At 56.9% G+C, this 21,156-nt stretch overlaps 1 protein-coding gene across 1 annotated transcript; it reads right to left on the bottom strand.

Moving 5' to 3' along the window:
• Nucleotides 1–2,026: 2,026 nt before the first annotated feature.
• NEMP1 (nuclear envelope integral membrane protein 1) lies at nt 2,027–18,917 on the bottom strand. Its single transcript, XM_073318807.1, has 9 exons — nt 18,788–18,917; nt 13,362–13,483; nt 10,710–10,929; nt 9,685–9,757; nt 9,071–9,164; nt 8,249–8,363; nt 7,410–7,635; nt 6,460–6,633; nt 2,027–5,856 (listed from the first exon to the last, which is right to left on the bottom strand). Exons 1-9 carry the CDS (start codon nt 18,915–18,917, stop codon nt 5,670–5,672), a joined length of 1,341 nt encoding a protein of 446 aa, XP_073174908.1. The 3' UTR covers nt 2,027–5,669.
• Nucleotides 18,918–21,156: the final 2,239 nt, after the last annotated feature.

The raw sequence follows: 21,156 nt of genomic DNA on the forward strand, positions 1-21,156 counted from the left end.
CGGCACAGCTGGACTCTCCTGTTCTTTATTAGGTGCATTACGGAAGCACCTCCGCCAAGCTCGCTGCCCCAGCGCGCAAGGAGCTGTACAAATGCACAGTGAGACACAGCGCCTGCCCCAAAATGCTCGCAGCCTGACGAGACCAAGGCAGGGCGAGTCTTCCCACCTCATAGCTGGGGAAACCAAGGCAAGTTTTACAGCTGGGGAAACCGAGGCAGAGAGAGTCAGTGACTTGGTCAAGGTCACCCAGGCAGAGCTAGGAATTGAAGCCAGGTCTCCCCCCAACTCCCAGCCCTGTGCCCAACCCCCCCCACTACCCCCCACCCCCCCGCTGCATCTCCACTCACTCCAGCACTGCCCTGCACCCTGTAATGCAGCAGGTGTGCATGTGGCTCGTGGCCCCAGCCCGGGCACGCGTGGACACGCTCCAGAGAACAGCCACTGGGGGTGGGCCCCGCGGAAAGACGCCCCGCGCATCACAGAGATGTAGGGCTGGGAGGGACCTACGAGGGGAACCCACGAGAAGCCACCGAGTCCGTCCCCCCCGCGCTGAGGCAGGATTCAGTGTACCCAGGCCAGCAGAACAGCTGCATGGGGCAGGAGGCCCTGGGCTAGCCCCAGAAGGGGGGCTGGACCCATTTCACCACCAAGCCGGCCTGTTAATTCTTCTGCCACCCTCCAGCACGAGCCAACAGGGTGTCCGACGCACGCAGCTGGAGACGCACGCCGCGAGATCAGACCGGGGCGCCTTGCACGGCCCACGGCGCCAGGCGGAGATCCACCGCCCCACGGGCCTGGCCACAGGTAGAGAGCATGAGATGCACCAGGGCATTTAGGGCCCAGCCACCGCCCTAGCCATAAACCCCGAGATAAACCACATAAACCACAGAAGATCAGTTCCTCCTTAGCAGCCCGGTGAGATGAGGTTTTACGAGCCCTGCTTTACAGCTGGGGAAACGGGGCCAAAAACCCATTGTGTGACCCGGCCAAGGTCGCCAGGGGAATCAGCCCCAGGAAAAGCCAGCAGACCCCGGGCTATTGCTCTGCTGAGTGGCTAATTTGATGCCAGTACAAGAGGGGTTTGTTTGAGCTGGCAAGACGAGCTGGCTGCAAGGAGCCCACTGCAAGCTCTGCTGGGAGAGAAGCCCAGGGGACAAAGCCTCTTCCTCCCTGATGCTAACCGCCCAGACTCTGAGCACCGGGACGCTAGCTTGCACCCCGAAAACCCCGGAGATTTAGAGCAGGGAGCGTTGCCCATAACGTTCCATTGCAGTAACTGATCTTTGCTCCGGAGCGCCCACAAGCAGGGTGCAGACTGGGAGCCGGGCTAGTACGAGGTACACGGCGTTACTGATCCCGCAGGAATGCCTAAGGCTGGCCACAGGCAGGCTCCCCCCAGCCCTGCAGCTACCAGCGCTGGGGCAGCTCTTTCTTACCCCTGCTCCTTCCCCTCGCAGGGGGCCCTGAAACGCATGTTAACCCCGTGCGCTAAACCAGGGGTCTGGATCTTGTGTGGAGCAGGGACAGGGAGCCAGCATCACAGCCCTGAAGAACAGCTCGGTGGGGGCTTGAAAGCTCGTCTCGCTCACCCCCAGAAGTCGGTCCAATAAAAGCTTGGACCTCCCCCACCGTGTGCGAGGCCGGTAATGATTTCGCGGCGGATGGGAACAGAAGAGTCAGGCCAGGAGGAAAAAATCACTTCACTCGTGTTGAGCTGCACCTGGGATTTGTCCTTCCAGTACCTCTTAACCCATCTGGAGCCCCCCTTCTTCCAGCCCAGGCCTGCCCCCCACCCCTCCCCGCTGTGACCTACACTGGGTGCAGAACCCTAGTAGCCAGAGTATTAACCCACGAGGCCCCTAATGCTTTGGGCAGGATACGAGAGCCAGGGGCTGTTAGGGGATGGAAGGAATCTGCTGATGAGCCTTGGTTGTGCGATAGACCGACCGACGACAGCTTTGTCCAGCCTCTCAGCTGCTTCGAGCCGAACCGCCGCTTTCACATCCTTGTTTAACACACACACGGCTACAAAAACAAACTTTATTAAAATTCTGAACTGACATTAACAGCAAGAAAACTAAACTCTGGGCTCCGTGGCCGCTTGCGGCGGCTAACACTGAGAGCTGGCTTTCCGCAACAGCAGGGAGCGGGAAATAAAAGGGGCGCAGCAACAAAAAGAAAATATTTAAAATTAAACTGGGAATTACCCAGCGTGGCCATAACCTCCAGCAGTTATGTGGCTTATAGGCAGTGCCAAGCCGGATTGCATTGCACGGGCTGCTCCTGCAGACTGCACGTGCCCCCCCACTCTGATTATTTTGCAGCAGTGCCTGGCACAACAATGAACGAAAGCTCACTGCTGTGACATTACTTCATGGGGAGCAAGCAGGATCCGGGCCCTGCGGGGAGCACTTTCCCCAGAGGCGCCACTCAAGGGCAGTTATTGCTCAGATAGTTGCATAGAGATTGAGGAGCACCCTCCCCCCCATTTGTGCTTAAGAGAAGGCCTGTCACCCAGGCCATGCCAGCCAGGCCCACACACCTCGCACGACAGAGGCAGAAGCTGGGACGCAGTTTGCTCTGAGTTCAGAGCTAGAGGGGGGGGGGGGCGGGCAATCCAGGCCAGCTGCAGCCTACCCCACCTAGGGCAGGCGGGCAGCCAGCCTTGCCCACTGACGCCAGTGCCAAAGGGTTAACTGAGCCCTGGGGCACATTGCAGCCCTCGAGCAGGAAATGCCCGGCTCTCCTCTACGGGCCAAGTTCCACACAGGCCTAGTCCCCTTCCATTTTCACTCTGGCTCACAACCAGACACTGTGCATAGTCACACAAGCCCCACACGGGGCCACTGTCATGAAATGAACGCACATCAGATGAGACAGGACAGTACTGCCCGGCGGCTCTACACCTCAGCTGCTTTCTGCACTGGCTCAGTGCTAAGGCACAAGCAACCTCCAGGCTTTTGGGGTTCAGTGGGGATGTTGGAGGCCAGCTGCAACTTAAAGGGGCCTGATTTGCAAAAAGAGAGTCTGGGAGTCGGACTCCTTTGAGGGTGGCAGGTTGGACGCCCCCTGCCCATCACTAGTGGTTTTGACCATTTAGCTCACCCCTAGTTTAGCGGGTCTCTCCCCCAGCCCCAAGCAGACCCTCGAGCGCATCACTGCAAGAGACGACAGACTTGGGGGCCAGGAGCTCGTTTCGCTATATTTACCAAGAGAAGCTTCTTGGAAATAAAGAGAACTCTGCGACGGGGCGGTTTTCAAAGCAGCGATCCTGGGGAGACTTTCAGTAGCACCCAATTGACTTGGAGCACGAGCCCTGCTGGAATCAATGGGATTTGTGCTCCTAAATCACTCTGGTAACTTCAGAATCCCACCCTTCGCCCCATAGCTCCCATTAACTACAATGCATCTGAATGGGCTACGCAGCATGGAAAGCCTCAGGCACGGCCAAGTCCCTGGCCCCGCGGTTCAGAACTAGCTGCTCCAGACACCCCTTTGCTCCGGCAAAGAACCTGCGGCGTGAACGAGACCATGCCAGGCCGAGGGCTCGGCTGCAGCCCCTCACCTGCCGCCACGTTCGCCCCCCACAGCCGGATCTGGAGAGTTGGGCCAGCGTCTCCCTCTGCTCCCTGCTCTTCAGGTCTGAGTTCAGGGACTTGCCCTTTCCCAGTGCAGCCAAGCCCCCGCGGGCTTCCTGCCCCACAAGGAGCTCAGGCTCCCCCCTGCACGCAGGGAACCCAGGCTAGCAGCACTAGCTTCCCGGCTCAGGGGACTGGACTCCTCCAGGGAGCAGCAAAGATGGAAGCAGGTCAGGCAGGAGCGTCCCAGGATGTGCCAGGCCACCCAGGCGCTTGCAGACAGATTAGAGGGGATGTGGAGCTGAACCGGAGGCTGTGGGGGACAGGGACACGTCGCCGTGCACTGCATTAGCACGGGACTCCCTAGGCAGAGAAGGCTGAAAGGGTCGGGCCTAGAATAGAGGCTCAGGGAGCTCCGTGAATAATGCTGACATGGTAGAGACGGGGCCACCTGCTCGGGCCCTAAGCAGGAAAAGCGTCTCTGGCTGCGGAGCACTGTGGACGTAAGTAAATGAACCACAACCAAAGCAGGTGAGAAGGACGCATTCAGACACAAATCCTGAAGCCAGGGTTTTCCTCATGTCCACAGGGAGACGCTCAAGGGTGCTGGGCCTAAGTGGGGCCGTTAGCAGTCCCAATCCTGGGCTGCACCAACAGGGAAGCCAGCCTGGCGCTCCAGCCACCGGCTGCAGGGGCACAGCCTACATCAAATAAAGATCTGCACCAGGAGACGGTGGGGAGGGGTTGACAGCGCAGGCCCAGCAGCCTCGCCTGTAGCCATGCGGTCAGCCCTCGAAGCCCCCCTGGCTCCCCAAAGGGGCTGAGCAGAGGTGCTGACTGCCCGGAGGCCTCCGGTCCTCTTTGGTGATCATACGAACAGATGCCGTTCCTGCCCCCGTACCCGTTACGGGGCGGGGAGCTGGCAGCCTTTCCTTGCAGGAGAACAGGAAGTCAGCTGCCCTGCACGCACCTGTCACTACAGCAAGTCTAAAGTTCTCCTCTTGTGCAAACAAAGCCGGCTCCCAGTGGGAGGAGGAAGAGATCAAGTTGCTCTCCCCACAGGCAGCCGGCCTCTTCCCACCGCCCCCACGCCGGCCTGCAAACCAGCTAACGCCCCAGCCTGCTGACAGCCAGCAGTGGGCAGCAGTCCAGGAGCCGTAGCCACAGGACAGTGAGGTAGGGGCAGGGGCCAGTGGAAAGTGGGGGTATTTTTCCTGCTGGGGGCAGGATGGACAGAGAAAAGGGGCTGAGTTCTTCAGTTGGGCTCAGCTCAGCACCTGAGGCAGGGGACCCCTGCGCCCCAGGAAAGCCACCCTGCTACGGGCAGCGGGCCGAGCGCTCTTGCAGCCTGTAGGCATGCCAGCTGCTCTTCACCACCGCCCTGCCATCACCCGGGTGCTGCCCGCCTCCTGCACAGCTGAGACCCAGGGGAGCAGGAGAATGAAATTGTCTCTGTGGCTGAACGAGGCCCAGAGTGCTGCAAGCAGGAGACGGGGTGGGGACTCACCCCACGTTATGGGTGGTACGAGTCCCATTTGGACGCTGTGCCCTACAGACAACACAGGCCTGTGCAGAACCCTCCTGCCCCACAGAGAGCCTGCTCGGGTTTGGGAAGGCTGGAGGGGGGGCTTTCCCAGTCCAACTGAAGTCAGGCTGGGGCGACTCAGACAAGCAGCCCCTATTCCTCTCTGCCCCAGACAGGGCTGGGGGAAGCTCTGCTGGCAAGTTGCAAAGCAACATGTGGATTCCCCAGAAGGGAAGTGCCCCCAGAACACCCCTTCCCCGCCCCTCCTTCGGTATCTCCCCCGCTGGGGAAAGCCGGGAAAAGGACAAGTGCTGTGCAGCAGGAGAGGGACCAGGTCTGGTGCCAGCCAGAGGGCAAAGTGCTGCCAGGTTAGATGGGTGGAGTTCAATCCCCTGACTGCCCATGTCACTGGCTCCAGCAGGAGGCGCTGCCAGCCTGGCTGGCTCTGGTGCACTCGCACGGACAGACTGGGCTTTATACACACACGCACGTGCACTCATGGGGGCGCTCAGAGAGCGGGGATTGTATCCCGCAGCTCCACCACCAAATCCATCCGCACGGCTCCCTCACTCAGAGCCCAGGTGGTTCTGGGACACGGAGAACCCTGCATGACCCTCCCCTTCGAAGGAGTCGTCTTCGTCTTCCTCAAAGAGCTGGTCCTCCACGAACAAGCCCCCCAGCCCGTACTCCTGCTCGTGGACAGAGACCTCGTTCGGGGTGAGGTGGGAGGCACCGCCCACAAAGTCGGCAAACCTGGAAGTGAACGAGGATGGGGAGCAATTAACTTCCACTGTGGGAAGACAGGATACAGGGCTAGACGGACCACTGGCCTGACCCAGTATGGCCATTATGTCCCTTAAAGGTCCTAGACACCATTAAGCCTCAACCCCCACAGAAGAATTAGTAACCCCATGGGGAAACTGAGGCACAGGGGTACGGGAGCAATTGGCCCGAGGTCACACAGAGCTGGCACTAGAATTGGCAAGTCCTGCCTTGCTGTCCCAGCCACCAGTCCAGCCCAGCCCAGCCCACTAGGGTCACTTAGGCATGAGGCTAGGCCAGTATGAGGAGCCAGCCACCCAGCCAATGAAAGGCTCAGCTGCTCCGGGCCCTGCTAACACATACCCGAACGATGCTAGCTGCTGATAGCACAGTCAGGACATAGACTGCACCTGGCACCCCCGGGAGTTTTTACAGCCCTGGCAGGTATGGAGTTTAGCTGCAGGCTGCCCTGCTGGAAGAGTACAGATTGCCCCAGTCAGAGCGCAGCCAGCCCTTGCCTGGACGTGCGCAGAGCCGCGGCCCCCTGGCAGGGGGCACCGTAAGGGGGTTGCCGGCACCCCCAGGGCGTTTTACCTCTTCGGAGACTGGATCCGGGAAACCACAGTCCAGGCAGAGAACTCTGGGCTGCTGCAGTATCCGCGCAGCTCCTCCAGGGCCCTGCGCGTCTCCAGCTCCCCCTGGAGCCGGTACTCCTCCTCGGTCAGCAGGCGAGGGGGGCTCGGCTTCGCTGTGGCTTTCTGCACCTTCCTGCCAGCAGAGCGGTGGCATTAGCAGCAGTTCCCTGCCTCGAGGCTGCGCTCCGTCCTTACGGAGAGCTGCTGGGGCACCTGAGGAGCTAGGAGCCTGAAGCAGAAGTTACCGGCTGGAATCCACTGGCCTGGGCCTGAATGGATCTATGAAGCTTTCTGCCCACCTGTTTAACTCTGCCGAGCCCTGCTTGGAAGCCGGCTTCCCCACCGCACCAGAGGCAGAGAGCTGGTCACCACTGCCCTAAGAGGGGTGACCCCATCATGCCCCAGAACACAGAGACACCCCCAGGCAACAGCGAGGACACAGGAGAAAATTCAGTTCTTAAAGACCAGAGCATCCACCACCAAGCAGGTGTTGGTGCCACACAGTGGCCAGGTTGGGTTGGACAGTTTAGTCGAGGCCATAAAGTCTAACCGGGCTCCTGACCCTTGGCCAGAGACCCCTCTGGTAAACGATGAACGTCCAAGCACGAGCAACTGGCTCCCGGGCTCCGGTTTCATGCAGCCGATCCCTCCCTCCCCACCCTGTGTCGGCCAAAACCAGGCCACGTCTCTGGCTTGGGAACTCCCTTTTTAGCCAAATGCACCCAGGGCCCCGCATCCCCTACTCTCATTCAGCCACACTACGGCGCAGCCGTCCTGTTAACAGAGCCAGTTGGCTCCTTAGCCTGGACCAGATGACTCCTGCTTGGCCGTTCGCTGCCTCCCCGCCAGCAGTGGCTGGCCTAGACCCTGTGGCTGGAGCAGCTGGCGCGCCCGGAGCTCCGGAATCACCTGTAGGTGGCGTAGAGCCACTGGACGGGGTACTCCAGGTTCTTGGTGCAGACGGCAATGGCGATCAGCGCCAGGGCAATGGGCCGGATTTGGATGCCCGAGTACATGAGCAGCAGGCCCAGGAGCTGCAAGCTCCAGGTCAGCAGATTGATGTTGCGCTCGTTCTCCAGCGGGCCGTACCGGTAGCAGACGGCGAAGCTGGCAAAGCCCACCAGCAGCACGTAGCCTGGGCGAGGGAAGTCAACGGAGGCCGCTATGAACAGGACGGACACCCAGCACCTCCGCCTCCTTTCGGGCCCAGGGTCCCTCACAGACTCATCAGCAAGTTCACGGCCAGACCCCCTGCGAACTCAGCCAGGAATTCCACGCCTGCCCCACAGAACGAGGACTGCACGGAGCAGGCAGGGCAGGAAGCATCCTGACCGTTGGTGCAGCCCGCTCCGGGAAGCGCGGAGCACAGCCACGCTGGCCGTGCTCAATGCAGCAGGCACCACATAACCGCTCCTTCCCCGTCCCCATGCTGCTGGCATCGCTGCTCCTACAGTCCCGGGTCCCTTCCTGGTCAAATGACTCTAAATCCTATTTGGACAGGGGCTGCTGAGCTCGGCTCGGGTGGCTAAGCTGGGCAGATCTGCAGCAGTAAAATCCAAGGTGCTGCTCAGACAGGCCGCCTCCCCCTCCTCCCACCACGCTTTCCTGGAAGTGGCCGCCGGCGGCTGAACAGCCCCGTTTGTAGCTGTGTAGAAGGCAGACGGGCGTGGAAGTCCCAGCATCTCCCATGCCACCGTCATACAAACAGCCTTTGCTTAAGGCAGTGGTAGGTGCCGAGACACACTCACCCAGGAGATATTGCCAGTAGGACTTGCAGATCTCTCGTATGTTTCTGAAGACCAGCTGGATGAGGTAGAGGGAGAAGGACCAGCCTCCCACTAGGATGAAGTAGATGGGACTTTTCTAGGGCAGATGGAAAGACGTAAGAATAAGACACGTGTCTACTAGAGCCAAACCGCCGCTGTTTGATGTTCACCCCAGGGGAAGACTGTTTGCTAGACAGGCCCTATGTCAAAGGGCAGCGTAGCCTAGTGGGCCAGGTGCAAAACCTGGGTTCTGTTCCCAGATCTGTGGGGCTCTGGTCCTTGGCCGCTTTCCCCTCCCACCCCTTGCCTCCTTCGACTGCAGACTCTGCCCATCACTCACTGTGCAGCCTCAAGTGGGCCCTGAACTCAGCGGTGTGCTACCGTACACGAGCCAGACCGGGTGGGTGTTCTTCCCTCCTCTCTCCTGACACCCAGAGCACCTCCACACTGGGGCAGCGGGTTTTTAGCACTAGCGCGTGCCTCTGCATACCCACTACCACCTGTGTGAGCTACAGCCGAGTGCGATGGTTTAACCACTGACTACCTTGCTCAGAGCAGGGGTTAGACGCCAGAACCACCATACCCCAGCATTCCTGCCTCTGGGGCCTGGGCCCTGAAAGGCTCTTTCGAGTTTCCCCCCAGCATAGACCGGACCCGAGAGCCTCAGAGGGCAGGAGTTTGTAACCAGATTCCCAAGTTACAGCAGTTTGGCGCGGTCCTTGAACCAGCCAGTTGCCGAGTGATCAATTCCAGCTCCATCACACTCAGCAGCACCCAATTCCCAGACCCGGACCGCAGCCTCACCTTGGGCATCACCTTGGCCATCACGTAGATGAGGATCAGCAGCGAGGCCAGCATGCCGATGCTTATCCCAGCTGAGTAGTGGAAGAGCTGACTCCTGCGGAGATCACGCACGGCGGGTGAGTTTGAGAGATGTCCACCCGCACAAACACAGGCCGAACAGAGCTTCAAGCAGACACACCCAGGAGAGCAGGAAGCCAACGCGCCTCGGGATCATTAAAAGGGAGCTAGGGTGGCATTCACTGTCTCTTGGTAAGAGCAGCCTGCGCAAAGCCAAGCTCCATGGCTGAGCCAAGGGGATTTGCAGTGTTGGGAGATGATCCCCCTGATTTAACTGCCGGGACACCAGGCCACAGCCTGAAAGCTCGTAGGCGGCCTCCCAGCTGTGGATGTTAGCAGCCCTTTGTTTACATAGCTATTACGGGACAGAGGCTAGGCTGGGGCAGGCACCGCTCCGAGGTGCCCCGCTGCACCTGGCCGCAGCAGCATCCCTGAGGTCACGTTTCCTCCGTGTTGCCCAGGCCATTAACACAGAGATTAGGGGGGGGGTGTCGAGCACACAGGACCGCAGGTATGGCACACGCAGTGGTCTGGTCTTCCAGCAAGGGGCGACCCACCTGCTCAGCAAATCGCCGCAGAAAAACAGGACCAGGCCCAGGAAGGAAACCAGGCAGAGCTTGGTGTCAAACCCTAAAAGAGACAAGACAGTATCAGAGAAGCCCCCAGCCTGGTTACTTTGTGCTGGAGCCCACATGACAACATGACACGGTCCCAGTAGTCCACGGGGAGCAGCTGGGAAATACCCAGCACAACATACAGAGGCAGACCCCTGAGCTGGATATGCCTGGATAGCTCAGTGGTTTGAGCATTGGCCTGCTAAACCCAGGGTTGTGAGTTCAATCCTTGAGGGGGCCATTTAGGGATCTGGTGCAAAAATTGGGGATTGGTCTTGCTTTGAGCAGGGGGTTGGACAAGATGACCTCCTGAGGTCCCTTCCAACCCTGATATTCTATGATCCCGTCTCAGTATAAACGGCCCCAAGGCCCAGACTCTGGATAAACCTGGTGAATCTCAGACCAAGGATTCAAACACGGCTTTGCTGTGGGTGGCACCAAACTGACCTGGGGCTGGAGGAAACGGATGGATGCACCCTGCTTCTCTTCCAGAGGCGTACACAGCCCATGTTGGGCGAGTGCTTCTCTCCCACCCCCAGCCCCTCACCCACACCCCTCCCAAGCAAAGAAGGAACTGGTTCAGTCATTAGACCTAGGGCTAACACGTGCTATAACGCCCTACAACAGATACCTGGTACCGCCAGGAGCCTGTTCTAGGCCCAAAGCAGCTGGACCAAGCTCCCTGCAGAGTTGGGTGCCACCACTTGCCTGTTTTTAACCTTCTCCTCAGATCTCCTCCATTTCCCCCATTGGCCCAAAGGGCAGTTTCAGGGTGCTCACCCTGACACCCCCCTGTAAGACCAGCTGGGTTCTTCCAAATGACGTGGCATCCAGCAGTAGCCAGGTAACCCTAACTCTGCGCTGCTGGATGGAGCACATCCTCAGCGAAGTGGCAGAAATTGCACCTCCTTCCCCGAGCAGGCCTACAAAGCCCCGAGAGGGGCCGCCCAACCCCCAGCATGGCTTACACCGGAAGAGGACGACGCTGTAGTTGGTGTTTGCCTCTAGTAACTCTACTTTCAGGCAGGTTTTCTCGCTGTAGAGATCCACTGGGATGTAGGTGTCGTTCAGCTTCTCTTTCAAGAAGGAGAAGAAGAAGTTCCACATGTTGAACTCCTCCAGCTCTTTCAGCTTCTCCTCATTTTCCACCTGGGTGACACGGATCATCTTGTTGCTGACAACTCGGATCTGCAGACGGGAGAGGAGAGGTACTCGCACACCCACGCTGCACTGCAGGGGTGGACATAACGGGGTCTTCGATGAAGCCAGCGCGCGAAGGAGACAAAACTAGATGGGGATCGGAGCTGTGCAGCTAACAGCTAAATATTGCTTAGCACTTTGTGAGAGGCTTCCCATATGTCAGCTCGCAGTACATGGGGCAGGTTTGTTCCCTTCCCTGATCAGTGGTCTCAGGACAATGAAATCACTGCTAATCTGTTGAGACTGCCAGAAGAGGCGGCCTTGGAAATGCTATTAGAGATACAGGGTACCATTTCCAAACTCACCAAAGTGACAGTCAAAAGTTCACTTTGGTGAGTTTGGAAATGTACCTACAGCTAGCTTACCAAAGCAGTTAGACCAGTGGCTCTCAACCTTTCCAGACTACCGTACCCCTTTCAGGAGTGGGATGTGTCTTGTGTACCCCCAAGTTTCACCTCACTTAAAAACTACTTTGCTTACAAAATCAGTCATAAAATACAAAAAAGTGTCACAGCCACACTGTTACTGAAAAACGGCTTCCTTTCTCATTTTCACCATAATTACAAAATAAACCAACTGGAATATAAATATTGCACTGACATTTCAGTGTACAGTATACAGAGCAGTATAATGAAGTAATTGCCTGGATGAAATTTTAGTTTGTACTGACTTTGCTTGTGCTTTTTTACAACAGGCTCTTAAGACAGGCAAATCTCTAGACCAGGTGCCATACCCTTTGGAAGAGGTCTGCAAACCCCCAGTTGCCAATAACTGACTTCTCAGGAAGTGTATCCACATCCTGCACCTGCATGCCTACAGTCGCCTTCACGTCTCAGCTGCAGACTCTCTCTCAATGCCTCCTTTTCTCATCAGCAAGAACCCTGGCCATGAGCATCTAAAAATGTGAGTTGCAAGAAGACCTGGTCTCAGTTAGACATTTTCAGGGGACCAGTTGAAGGATGAGGGAGGATTTCAAGGCACAGAACCAGCAGCGAGAAAGTCTAGAGTGTTCCTACCTTTGCCGCTTGCTTCCTGCATGCACTTGCAAGTCACTTCCCCTCCCATTGCCTCAGTTTCCCCATCTGTAACTGGGGGATAATGCTCCCATCCGGGGTCTGAATTGAAGCATCCTTGTTAAAATTGCTGAGTCTCTCAGACGGAAGGAGCTTAAGCGCTGATTGTACAAACTTCTCTCAGTGGGCTTGTTTTAGTCATTCCCTGACATGCTCATTAGGCAGTTTCGCCTTTGATAGCTTTATGGAATAAATTACAAAACCCATGGTTCTCTGATGCGATTCCTTCCCCCCACCTCCGGCCAGAAGAGGTGGATGTGAAGAACAGTGCCGCAGATCTCGACAGACCGAGAAACCGTGACACGAAGCGTCCTGACAGACGCTTGCCACTTCTGCCAACATTAGATGCAGCCTCAGGGCAGCCGCCATGAGAAACTAGGCCAGCGTCTGCCCGCTGTGGCAGGAGAGATCAGGGTGACAAGGGGCGTCAGGGGGAGGAACAGCCCTGCACTGATGTCTGACGAAGCCTCGAGTATCACTATGAACACTGGCACTTTGATAGCCCCCGCATGCCAGCTGCCAAACAGCAGTTCCTCTCGCTTTTCCTACCCTGAGTAGCCCCTGGGGCTCCTCTGCCTGACGAGCAGCAGGGCGACCCTACTTTGAGCCTATGTCTGACACTGCTGGAAACAGGAGCCTTACGGCTGACAGCAGTGTCTCCTTCAGCCAGCAACATGGAGGGCTTCCCCACCAGAAAACGCTCATCTGCAGCAGGCCTTATCCCCGGTTTCCAGCTGACACCCAGAGAGCTTAAGTGACTTGCTCAAGGCCACAAGAGTGAGTGGCAGGGTGGGGGGGGAAAAGAGAACTCTGAACTCCCGACGCTCAGTCCATTGTTCTAACCACACCACGACACTTTCGCCCAACACTGGGAATAGAACCCAGGAGTCCTGAAACCAAGCCTGCTGGTTCTAACCACTACAATGTATTCCTAGGACACCTGTGGTTGTCTTTTGGCCTTACTGTGCTCTCTCCTGCCTGTACAGCCCCAGCACATTCTGGCTCCTAACCTCATATAAACCACAGGATGAGAAGGGCAAGGAACAAAGGCTGGGAACACATCTGGGACTGGCCAGCAGCAGGAGCATTCAGACACAGGTAGGGGTCCAAGCAAGAAGTTTCTCTCCAGGGACCAGCCCTTACCTTGTTGCTACCGCACCCGCCCCAAGGAGAGGAGATAAAGAGATAAGGGGGTTTGGTCCGAGAGGTTCTTTCGCTGGTTCACACAAACCCGACAAAGCCTCTTTCATTCAGACTCTTGGCTTGAATGTAAATAATGGGAGTGGGGCAGCAGAGAGACGCAGACCTGGTTTTGCAGCAGCAGGCAAAGTGGGCGCTGGTTCCTACCTGCATCCGGGTCCAGATGTCATGCCATTTTGGGATCACCACGTTGGTGTAGCAGAACTGCCGCGGTAACATCAGATGGCTCACATGCCCTTCTTCAAGTTGGATCACCGACTTCTCAGCACCTTCATTAGACAGGGGAGAGGGATAAGAAAGATTTAGTAACAAACTAGACCCGATGCAGCTATACCCATTCGTGTCTGGGAGCGAGCCTGTCCTGTGTCCGGCACAAGACACAGGGGGGGGAAGTTCTCTTTAATTTCATTTAAAAGAACTGTGTTTGTTTTGATATCAATTCAATTGATTTCACAGGGCCCCTTCCCCAACCTTCGGCGCACCCTGATGAGGGAAGCTGGAAGTTTTGGCATTTATAACAGGTGGCCCCTGGGGAAAGGGTCCGAGATCAAGAGATGGGCACTTGAACTGGGTGTTTGGGCTCAAAGGTCCTGAGCTACAGTTTCAGGCTTTCTGCAGACTCAGGAAGGCATCCCAGCAGCACTTCACCCTTGGCTCGTGTTGCTACAGGTTTTCTTCACACTCACCAGGGACGAAACAATCGTGGGTGGCTTGTTTTTAAGGGAAAGGAGTACTTGTGGCACCTTAGAGACTAACCAATTTATTTGAGCATAAGCTTTCGTGAGCTACAGCTCACTTCATCGGATGCATATTGTGGAAACTGCAGAAGACTTTATATACACACAAAGCATGAAAAAATACCTCCCTCCACCCCACTCTCCTGTTGGTAATAGCTAAAAGTACCTCCCCCCACCCCACTCTCCTGCTGGTAATAGCTTATCTTAGATAAGCTATTACCAGCAGGAGAGTGGGGTGAGGTATTTTTTCATGCTTTGTGTGTATAAAAGACTTCCTACGCTTTCCACAGTATGCATCCGATGAAGTGAGCTGTAGCTCACGAAAGCTTATGCTCAGATAAATTGGTTAGTCTCTAAGGTGCCACAAGTCCTCCTTTTCTTTTTGCGAATACAGACTAACACGGCTGTTACTCTGAAACTTGTTTTAAGGGGAGACTTAGAACCTAGAGAACATTCCCGCAAGCAATAGGTGGATTTCATGGCTAGTTCCACAGCCCCAGGACTCATGGGACTCTGGCAGTGAGTTCTCTGGGAGCAATTCTGTTTAAAGAAAGAGCAAACACGTCCCCCGAAACTAGGGATCGGGCACTTGGTGATACCACCAGCACCAAACAAGCTGTCCTGGGAATGCTGAGGTCAAGGGAAACACCAACCAGAGACTAATTGCATGGAGCCTTCCTAAAACATGAATTTGATTCTAAGCTCAATCGTGCAGTTCCACTGACTTCTGTGCAATTTCTCCCGATTTACACTAACACAACAAGAGGATCAGGGCCCAATGTGCATCCCACATAGACCTCATTAGAGTTTACATAAGAACGGCCAGACTGGGGAAGATCAGTGGTCCACTTAGCCCAGTATCCTGCCTGACAGTGGCCATCTGAGCAGGGTTGGGATTTCGGAGTCACCCGACATTTTTCCCCAGTGATCTCCTCCCCAAGAAGCTCTGAGCCTGACGTTCTTTGGCCCTCCATGTGTGTTGCAAGCACACCCACTCTGCGAGAGACAGCCCTGGGGGAATTTATTCAGCAACCACATCGGTGAGACAAATTCGCCGAGTTTAAGGCCAGAAGGGACCAATGTGGTATCTCCTGAATAACACAGGTCCTAACCTCCCTATATTAGTTCCTGCTTCAGGTCCAATGTCTATGGCTGAAGGAGAATGGCTGGGGGCGGGGGGGATCCCCCATTTCTGCCAGTACTGAGTCCTATAACTTGTGAGGTGAACTAAGGACCATTTTCACTCAGCAGGCAGAAGGAAACACTCATCAACTTCAGCTTCACTCCTGGAACAAGGCCAGATATAGCTTTACAGTCAACTACAGCCTTAGACCATGCCTCAGTTTACCTTCTCTGTCATAATACAGCACCGCTGTAGGTAGAGGATGGCGGTAGAAAGGGGAAGCATACTGGAGTTCTGATCAGCTAGGAGGGTGGCCATTATTTTTGGTCACTATAAGTAACTTTGTTCATTTAAAAGATATTCCATTGAACTCCTCCCGATTTATAACCGGCTTGGCATCTGTAAGTGCCTTTGCAAGGAGATAGTCCTCTTCTCTAGCCTCCTTAGGAAAAAGCCAAACCCCAGGCTTTCATCAATGCATGCGTGTGTTGTGAAGAGGCTCCCGAGAGTCTTTTCTCAACAGGCGCACATATCTCCCACGGAGATGGCTCAGGCGTATAGATTCACTGCAGAGAGTGGGTGTTTGAGTAATGCTGTGTGACTTTAAACTATTTACCAACGTGCTCAAGTTCATAGAAAAGTGTTATTCCCCAAGAGGGGAGACATTAGATAGCTTAATGTTGTTTTTTTTTACTCTACCTAGGGAAAGAACGTGACTTACATTAAAAATCGCCATGCTACAGTCACTACGTTGTGTGCCCAGACAGCATGTGCTGCTCACACGGATTAATGGATGTTTGTTAATGCTTTGTGCTAGGCACATCCCTGTTCACACCGAACAAGGCACCTTTTACACATAGCCCAATTTTTAGCAGAGGAGCAGTACGTGCCTAGATGGAGGGCAGTCATGATAATCCATGATTTAGTTGGGGATTGGTCCTGCTTTGAGCAGGGGGTTGGACTAGATGACGCCCCGAGTCCCTTCCAAGCCTGATATTCTATGATCCTTAGTGGTTAATAATAATACCACGCTCACCTATAACACTTTTCATCCATAGATCTCAAAGCACTTTACTTTTATAGATGGGGAAAATGAGGCACAGAGCAGGGACGTGACTTGCCTGAGGTCACCCAGCAGGCCAGTGGCAGAACCAGGTCTCCAAGGCCCAGTCAGTGCCCTACCCACTAGGTCACACTGCCTCCCGAGCGACATTTTTGGGGTTTCCAATCAGATACCCTACTCCCTTCTCCACCAAGGCAAACAGACTGGCGAGCCTGCTAACCCCATGACAGAGGTCATTGCCATTCAATCCATTCTCTGCTCCCCAGAGAAACTAACAGTCACACGAATAGAGAAACACTCCCACAGAAGCTAACAGCACCTTCGGGGCATCCTCAGGCACTTAGAGAGGCACAAACATAGCCACGAAGTGAGATTATCACAAGAAGGAATTGGCACTTTGTTTATAACTCACAGTTCAAAGAGTGCGGCTCAGAAGCAGAGATTTCAATGCACAAATTAACATGCTTTGGGGCACGCCACCATCCCCACACACACCCACCACCCCAAACTTCTCAGTTAACACAAAACACAATAGATTTAACTTTTCCTTTTCTCTAGCTTTGAAGTGGGAATTTTCTGGAGTCTTCTAAACAGATCAAAAGCCTTGGCTTGTTTTCCTCTAGCTTCGGCATCTGTAGGAAGTGCACACAGAAAGGCATCCTCCTCCCAACCAATGAAAGTGGTTTTGCCACCTCTGACACTTCCGTGAGGCAAGGGCCTAGAGGTCGTTAACTAAGACTGAGGTCCCATTGTGCTGGGCACTGCACAAGCAGTGTCTGGCCCAAAGAGTTCACGGTCTCAACTAGAGAAGGAGTGGGAGACAAAGAATCATCATTTTACCGCTGCAGAACTGGGGCGTAGAAAGATCAAGGACTTAAAAGGAAATCTGGGGCAGAGCCAGGAGCTGAACCCAAGTGCCAGCTCAGTGCCTCACCCACCAGCCCACGCTTCCTCCGATCTCTGCCCACCCTGCGCAGAGACGAATCAATCAGTTTGTATGGAGAGGGAACGGAGAGGGAGCCAACTAGAAAGGATTATCGGATACTTGCATTATGGTGGCACCTTAAGGGGACCTGGTCGGGATTATGGTTTGATAGCACAAGGTGCTGTGCACAAGGTGCCCCCTGCCTCCCCACCAGTGCCAACATGTCCCCCATCCTCTGCCAACATCCTCTTTTATCCTGCGTCATTCCCATCCCTCGAGTCCCTCCTCTGAGGGGCTCACAAGATTGACTTGGAATGGAAGCATTTAAAACAGTGCATCATAACGCATTTCAGGTGATTCCCCAGACTGAGCGGTGATCCTGCCCCACCCTGCCAGCGCCCCACCCAGCCCCATGCTGCCTACCAGCACCATCCTCCCCTGTCTCAACCCCCACTGTACACAGCCGTACACAGCCTGCCAGTGCCCGCCTGTCCCACCAATCTTCCGCCCCAACTCCCCAGGGGTTCACAGTTCACTGATTTGGGTCCACCGCCCATAAGTCTCTCCCCACCCGCAAGTCACTGCACGTGACCCCCAAAGAACAGCCTGGATCTGCTGGCAAGGTGGGGTGGGGTGGGGCAGCGAGTGCTAGGATTTTTTGGGTGGGGGGGTGGCAATTTAACACAGCAGCAGGCAGCGCTGATGAGATTACAAGGAGCTCCCAGGATGGGGTGACAGAAGGGGACAGAGCAGGGTGATGGGGATTTACCTGCTGCCTCCCTGCACAGGGGCAGCCAGTGGAGTCAGGGCGGGAGGAGAAGAGAGAAAAATTCAGAAAAAATCACAGTTCCCCATGGGCCTATAGTCAGCATCCCCCCGGCTCACCAACACCCCACGCCAGGTGCCCTCAGGAAAGGGCCCCCACACCTGCCCCACACCCAGACTCTGGGCCTCCCTGGGTTCCCATCCATCCCCCCCATACCTGCCTCCCCTCCCTTCCTCGCGCCCCAAGTCCCAGCCCCCCAGTGCCTGCGCCCCACACCCCAGGTCCCTCAGCCTGTCTCCCCCAGCCCCAGCCCCCCCCCAATTCCCCCACTCCCCATCTCTGTCCCACCCCAGTCCCTGCCCCCTCCTGGGTCCCAGCCCCCCAGTGCCTGCGCCCCACACCCCAGGTCCCTCAGCCTGTCTCCCCCGGCCCCCAGTCCCAGCCCCCCCAATTCCCCCACTCCCCATCCCTGTCCCACCCCAGTCCCTGCCCCCCAGTGCCTGCGCCCCACACCCCAGGTCCCTCAGCCTGTCTCCCCCAGCCCCCAGTCCCAGCCCCCCCAATTCCCCCACTCCCCATCTCTGTCCCACCCCAGTCCCTGCCCCCTCCCGGGTCCCAGCCCCCCAGTGCCTGCGCCCCACACCCCAGGTCCCTCAGCCTGTCTCCCCCAGCCCCCAGTCCCTGCCCCCCCAATTCCCCATCCCTGTCCCACCCCAGTCCCTGCCCCCCAGTGCCTGCACCCCACACCCCAGGTCCCCCAGTCCCTGCCCCCCAGTGCCTGCGCCCCACACCCCAGGTCCCCCAGTCCCTGCCCCCCAGTGCCTGCGCCCCACACCCCAGGTCCCCCAGTCCCTGCCCCCCAGTGCCTGCGCCCCACACCCCTGGTCCCCATCTCTGTCCCACCCCAGTGCCTGCGCCCTGCGCCCCCCGCCCCGGTCCCTTGGGGCCCCCCCCGGTACCTGCTGCGCCTGCGCCTGCGCCCCCCGCCAGCGCCAGCAGCACCAGGGTCCCCAGGAGCCGCCGCCGCCCCGGGGCTGGTTTCATCCCTCCCGCCATGGCCGCGCCACGCACTTCCGCCCGCACCGTCATCAGCCCGCCCTAGCAACCAGGAGGACGGGCGGGCCGCGGGCCTATGAGCGCCCAAGTCTGCAGTGACGTAAATTCCCGCCTCCTACCAACCGAGCGGGCCGACAGCCCCCCTCAGCCTATCAGAGAGCGGTTCAGGTCACGGCCACGCCCAGCGTCCGCTTACCGCTCGTCACGCTGACTGACACGCTAGACAACCTATGATAGGACAGCTTAGCCCCATAGTAACCCTTAGACCGGCCCTCAGTAACCAATCAGTCCCATCGTAACCTTTACACCCTCCCCCTAGCAACTACGGTGACTGACAGCTTCCCCAGTCTATCAACACAATACAGCACGAACCCTAACAACCAGGCTGATTGACAGGCCTCTCCACCTATCACGAGACGACTTTGTCCCTTGGCAACGTTTGACTCATGGCTGAACCAACCGATTGTAGGGTCCCTCGTGGGGGAAGGGCTGGGTTGTTATTGTGGGGTCCCTCGTGGGGGGGCTGGATTGTTATTGTAGTGTCCCTCGTGGGGGGGCTGGGTTGTTATTGTGGGGTCCCTCGTGGGGGGGCTGGGTTGTTATTGTGGGGTCCCTCGTGGGGGGGATGGGTTGTTATTGTAGGGTCCCTCGTGGAGGGAGGGGCTGGGTTGTTATTGTAGGGTCCCTCATGGGGGGGATGGGTTATTATTGTAGGGTCCCTCGTGGAGGGAGGGGCTGGGTTGTTATTGTAGGGTCCCTCGTGGGGGGGATGGGTTGTTATTGTAGGGTCCCTCGTGGAGGGAGGGGCTGGGTTGTTATTGTAGGGTCCCTCGTGGGGGGGATGGGTTGTTATTGTAGGGTCCCTCATGGGGGGGATGGGTTATTATTGTAGGGTCCCTCGTGGAGGGAGGGGCTGGGTTGTTATTGTAGGGTCCCTCGTGGGGGGGATGGGTTGTTATTGTAGGGTCCCTCGTGGAGGGAGGGGCTGGGTTGTTATTGTAGGGTCCCTCGTGGGGGGGGCTGGGTTGTTATTGTAGGGTCCCTCGTGGGGGGGCTGGGTTGTTATTGTAGGGTCCCTCGAGGAGGGAGGGGCTGGGTTGTTATTGTAGGGGCTCTTGCATCAGCCATCTGACCACAACGCCCCCTGTTCCAAGTCCTTCCACCTCCTGCCTGTGCTTCACTGCACTGGGGGCAAGCGACTTCCCCCCCCACCCCCGGCCCTCTCCTCAGAGCCCTGCCCCTCCCTGTCCACCCTGCCAGTGGGCCCAGCCTTGTCCGCCTGCCCGCTGCTCACACAACCCTCCCCATGCCATCTCCCACGCTGCCCCACAGGTCTTGAAACCGTCCCTCTGCACCGCTATGAGGGTCCCCCCCCCACCCCCCGCGCGGGCTGTGACGCCTGCAAGAAATCAGCCAGCCAGTGCTGGCGCAAGTGGGTTCTTCCTCCATCTCTTTGTGAGTCGATAGATATAGCGTGACAATTGTAGCTATTAATACAGCCATCGCATCCGATTGAATGCCCCCCTTCCTCCCATGTGCCCGGCACAGCCCACTTGCTCCTGCAGCCCCCGGCCCGGCAAGCTCACGCGTGCCTAGCTCCCTGCTAGGGGAGTAGTCACGTGTCTGTAGGATCAGGTCCAAAGCTAATCAGCGCAGACACTGTGGATAGGACACTTGAGTTCTATTCCTGTGACCTTGGGCAGGTCCTTTCCCCCCTCTGTGCCTCAGTTTCCCCTTTTTTCTGGTCTCTTAAAGTGTGTCTTCCTCCATGCTCAAACAGTGCCTAACCTACTAGGGCTCTGTCCCTGACGGAGGCCTCTGGACACTGCAGACCGCTGCCAAATAATAAAGAGATCACCCCAGTAGATCAAAGCGGGGGCCAACGTGTCCCCAGTCCCTCTCCCTTTTGCTCTGGCTCATGGGTCTCTCCCAGCCTTGAATGGAGTCCCAGAGGCAAGGAGCTTCTCTGACCACCTCCCCAGCTCACAATGCTGCGTGTGGGTGGGCGGATGTGACGCTGAACAGAGAGCCTTGGGCTGTGTTCGCTCCCAGCCACAAACGCCACTGAGGTCATCGGACTTAGACCGAAGGGGGTGGGGTGGTCTTAGGCCCCTTCAGTGCAGCAAAGGTGGCCCCTGAAAAGTGGCGAGGAAGCCGGCGTCTCTATACCCCCAAAGTGGAGCAGCCGGCTATATTTCCGGCATGACCTGTGACGTCCCCTGCGTTCAGGAGGCTCCTGGTTTCTGCAAAAGGGCTTTAAAAAAAGAAAGTT

This window comes from Lepidochelys kempii, chromosome 20 (genome assembly GCF_965140285.1).
Source record: "Lepidochelys kempii isolate rLepKem1 chromosome 20, rLepKem1.hap1, whole genome shotgun sequence".
Classification (NCBI taxonomy): domain Eukaryota; kingdom Metazoa; phylum Chordata; order Testudines; family Cheloniidae; genus Lepidochelys; species Lepidochelys kempii.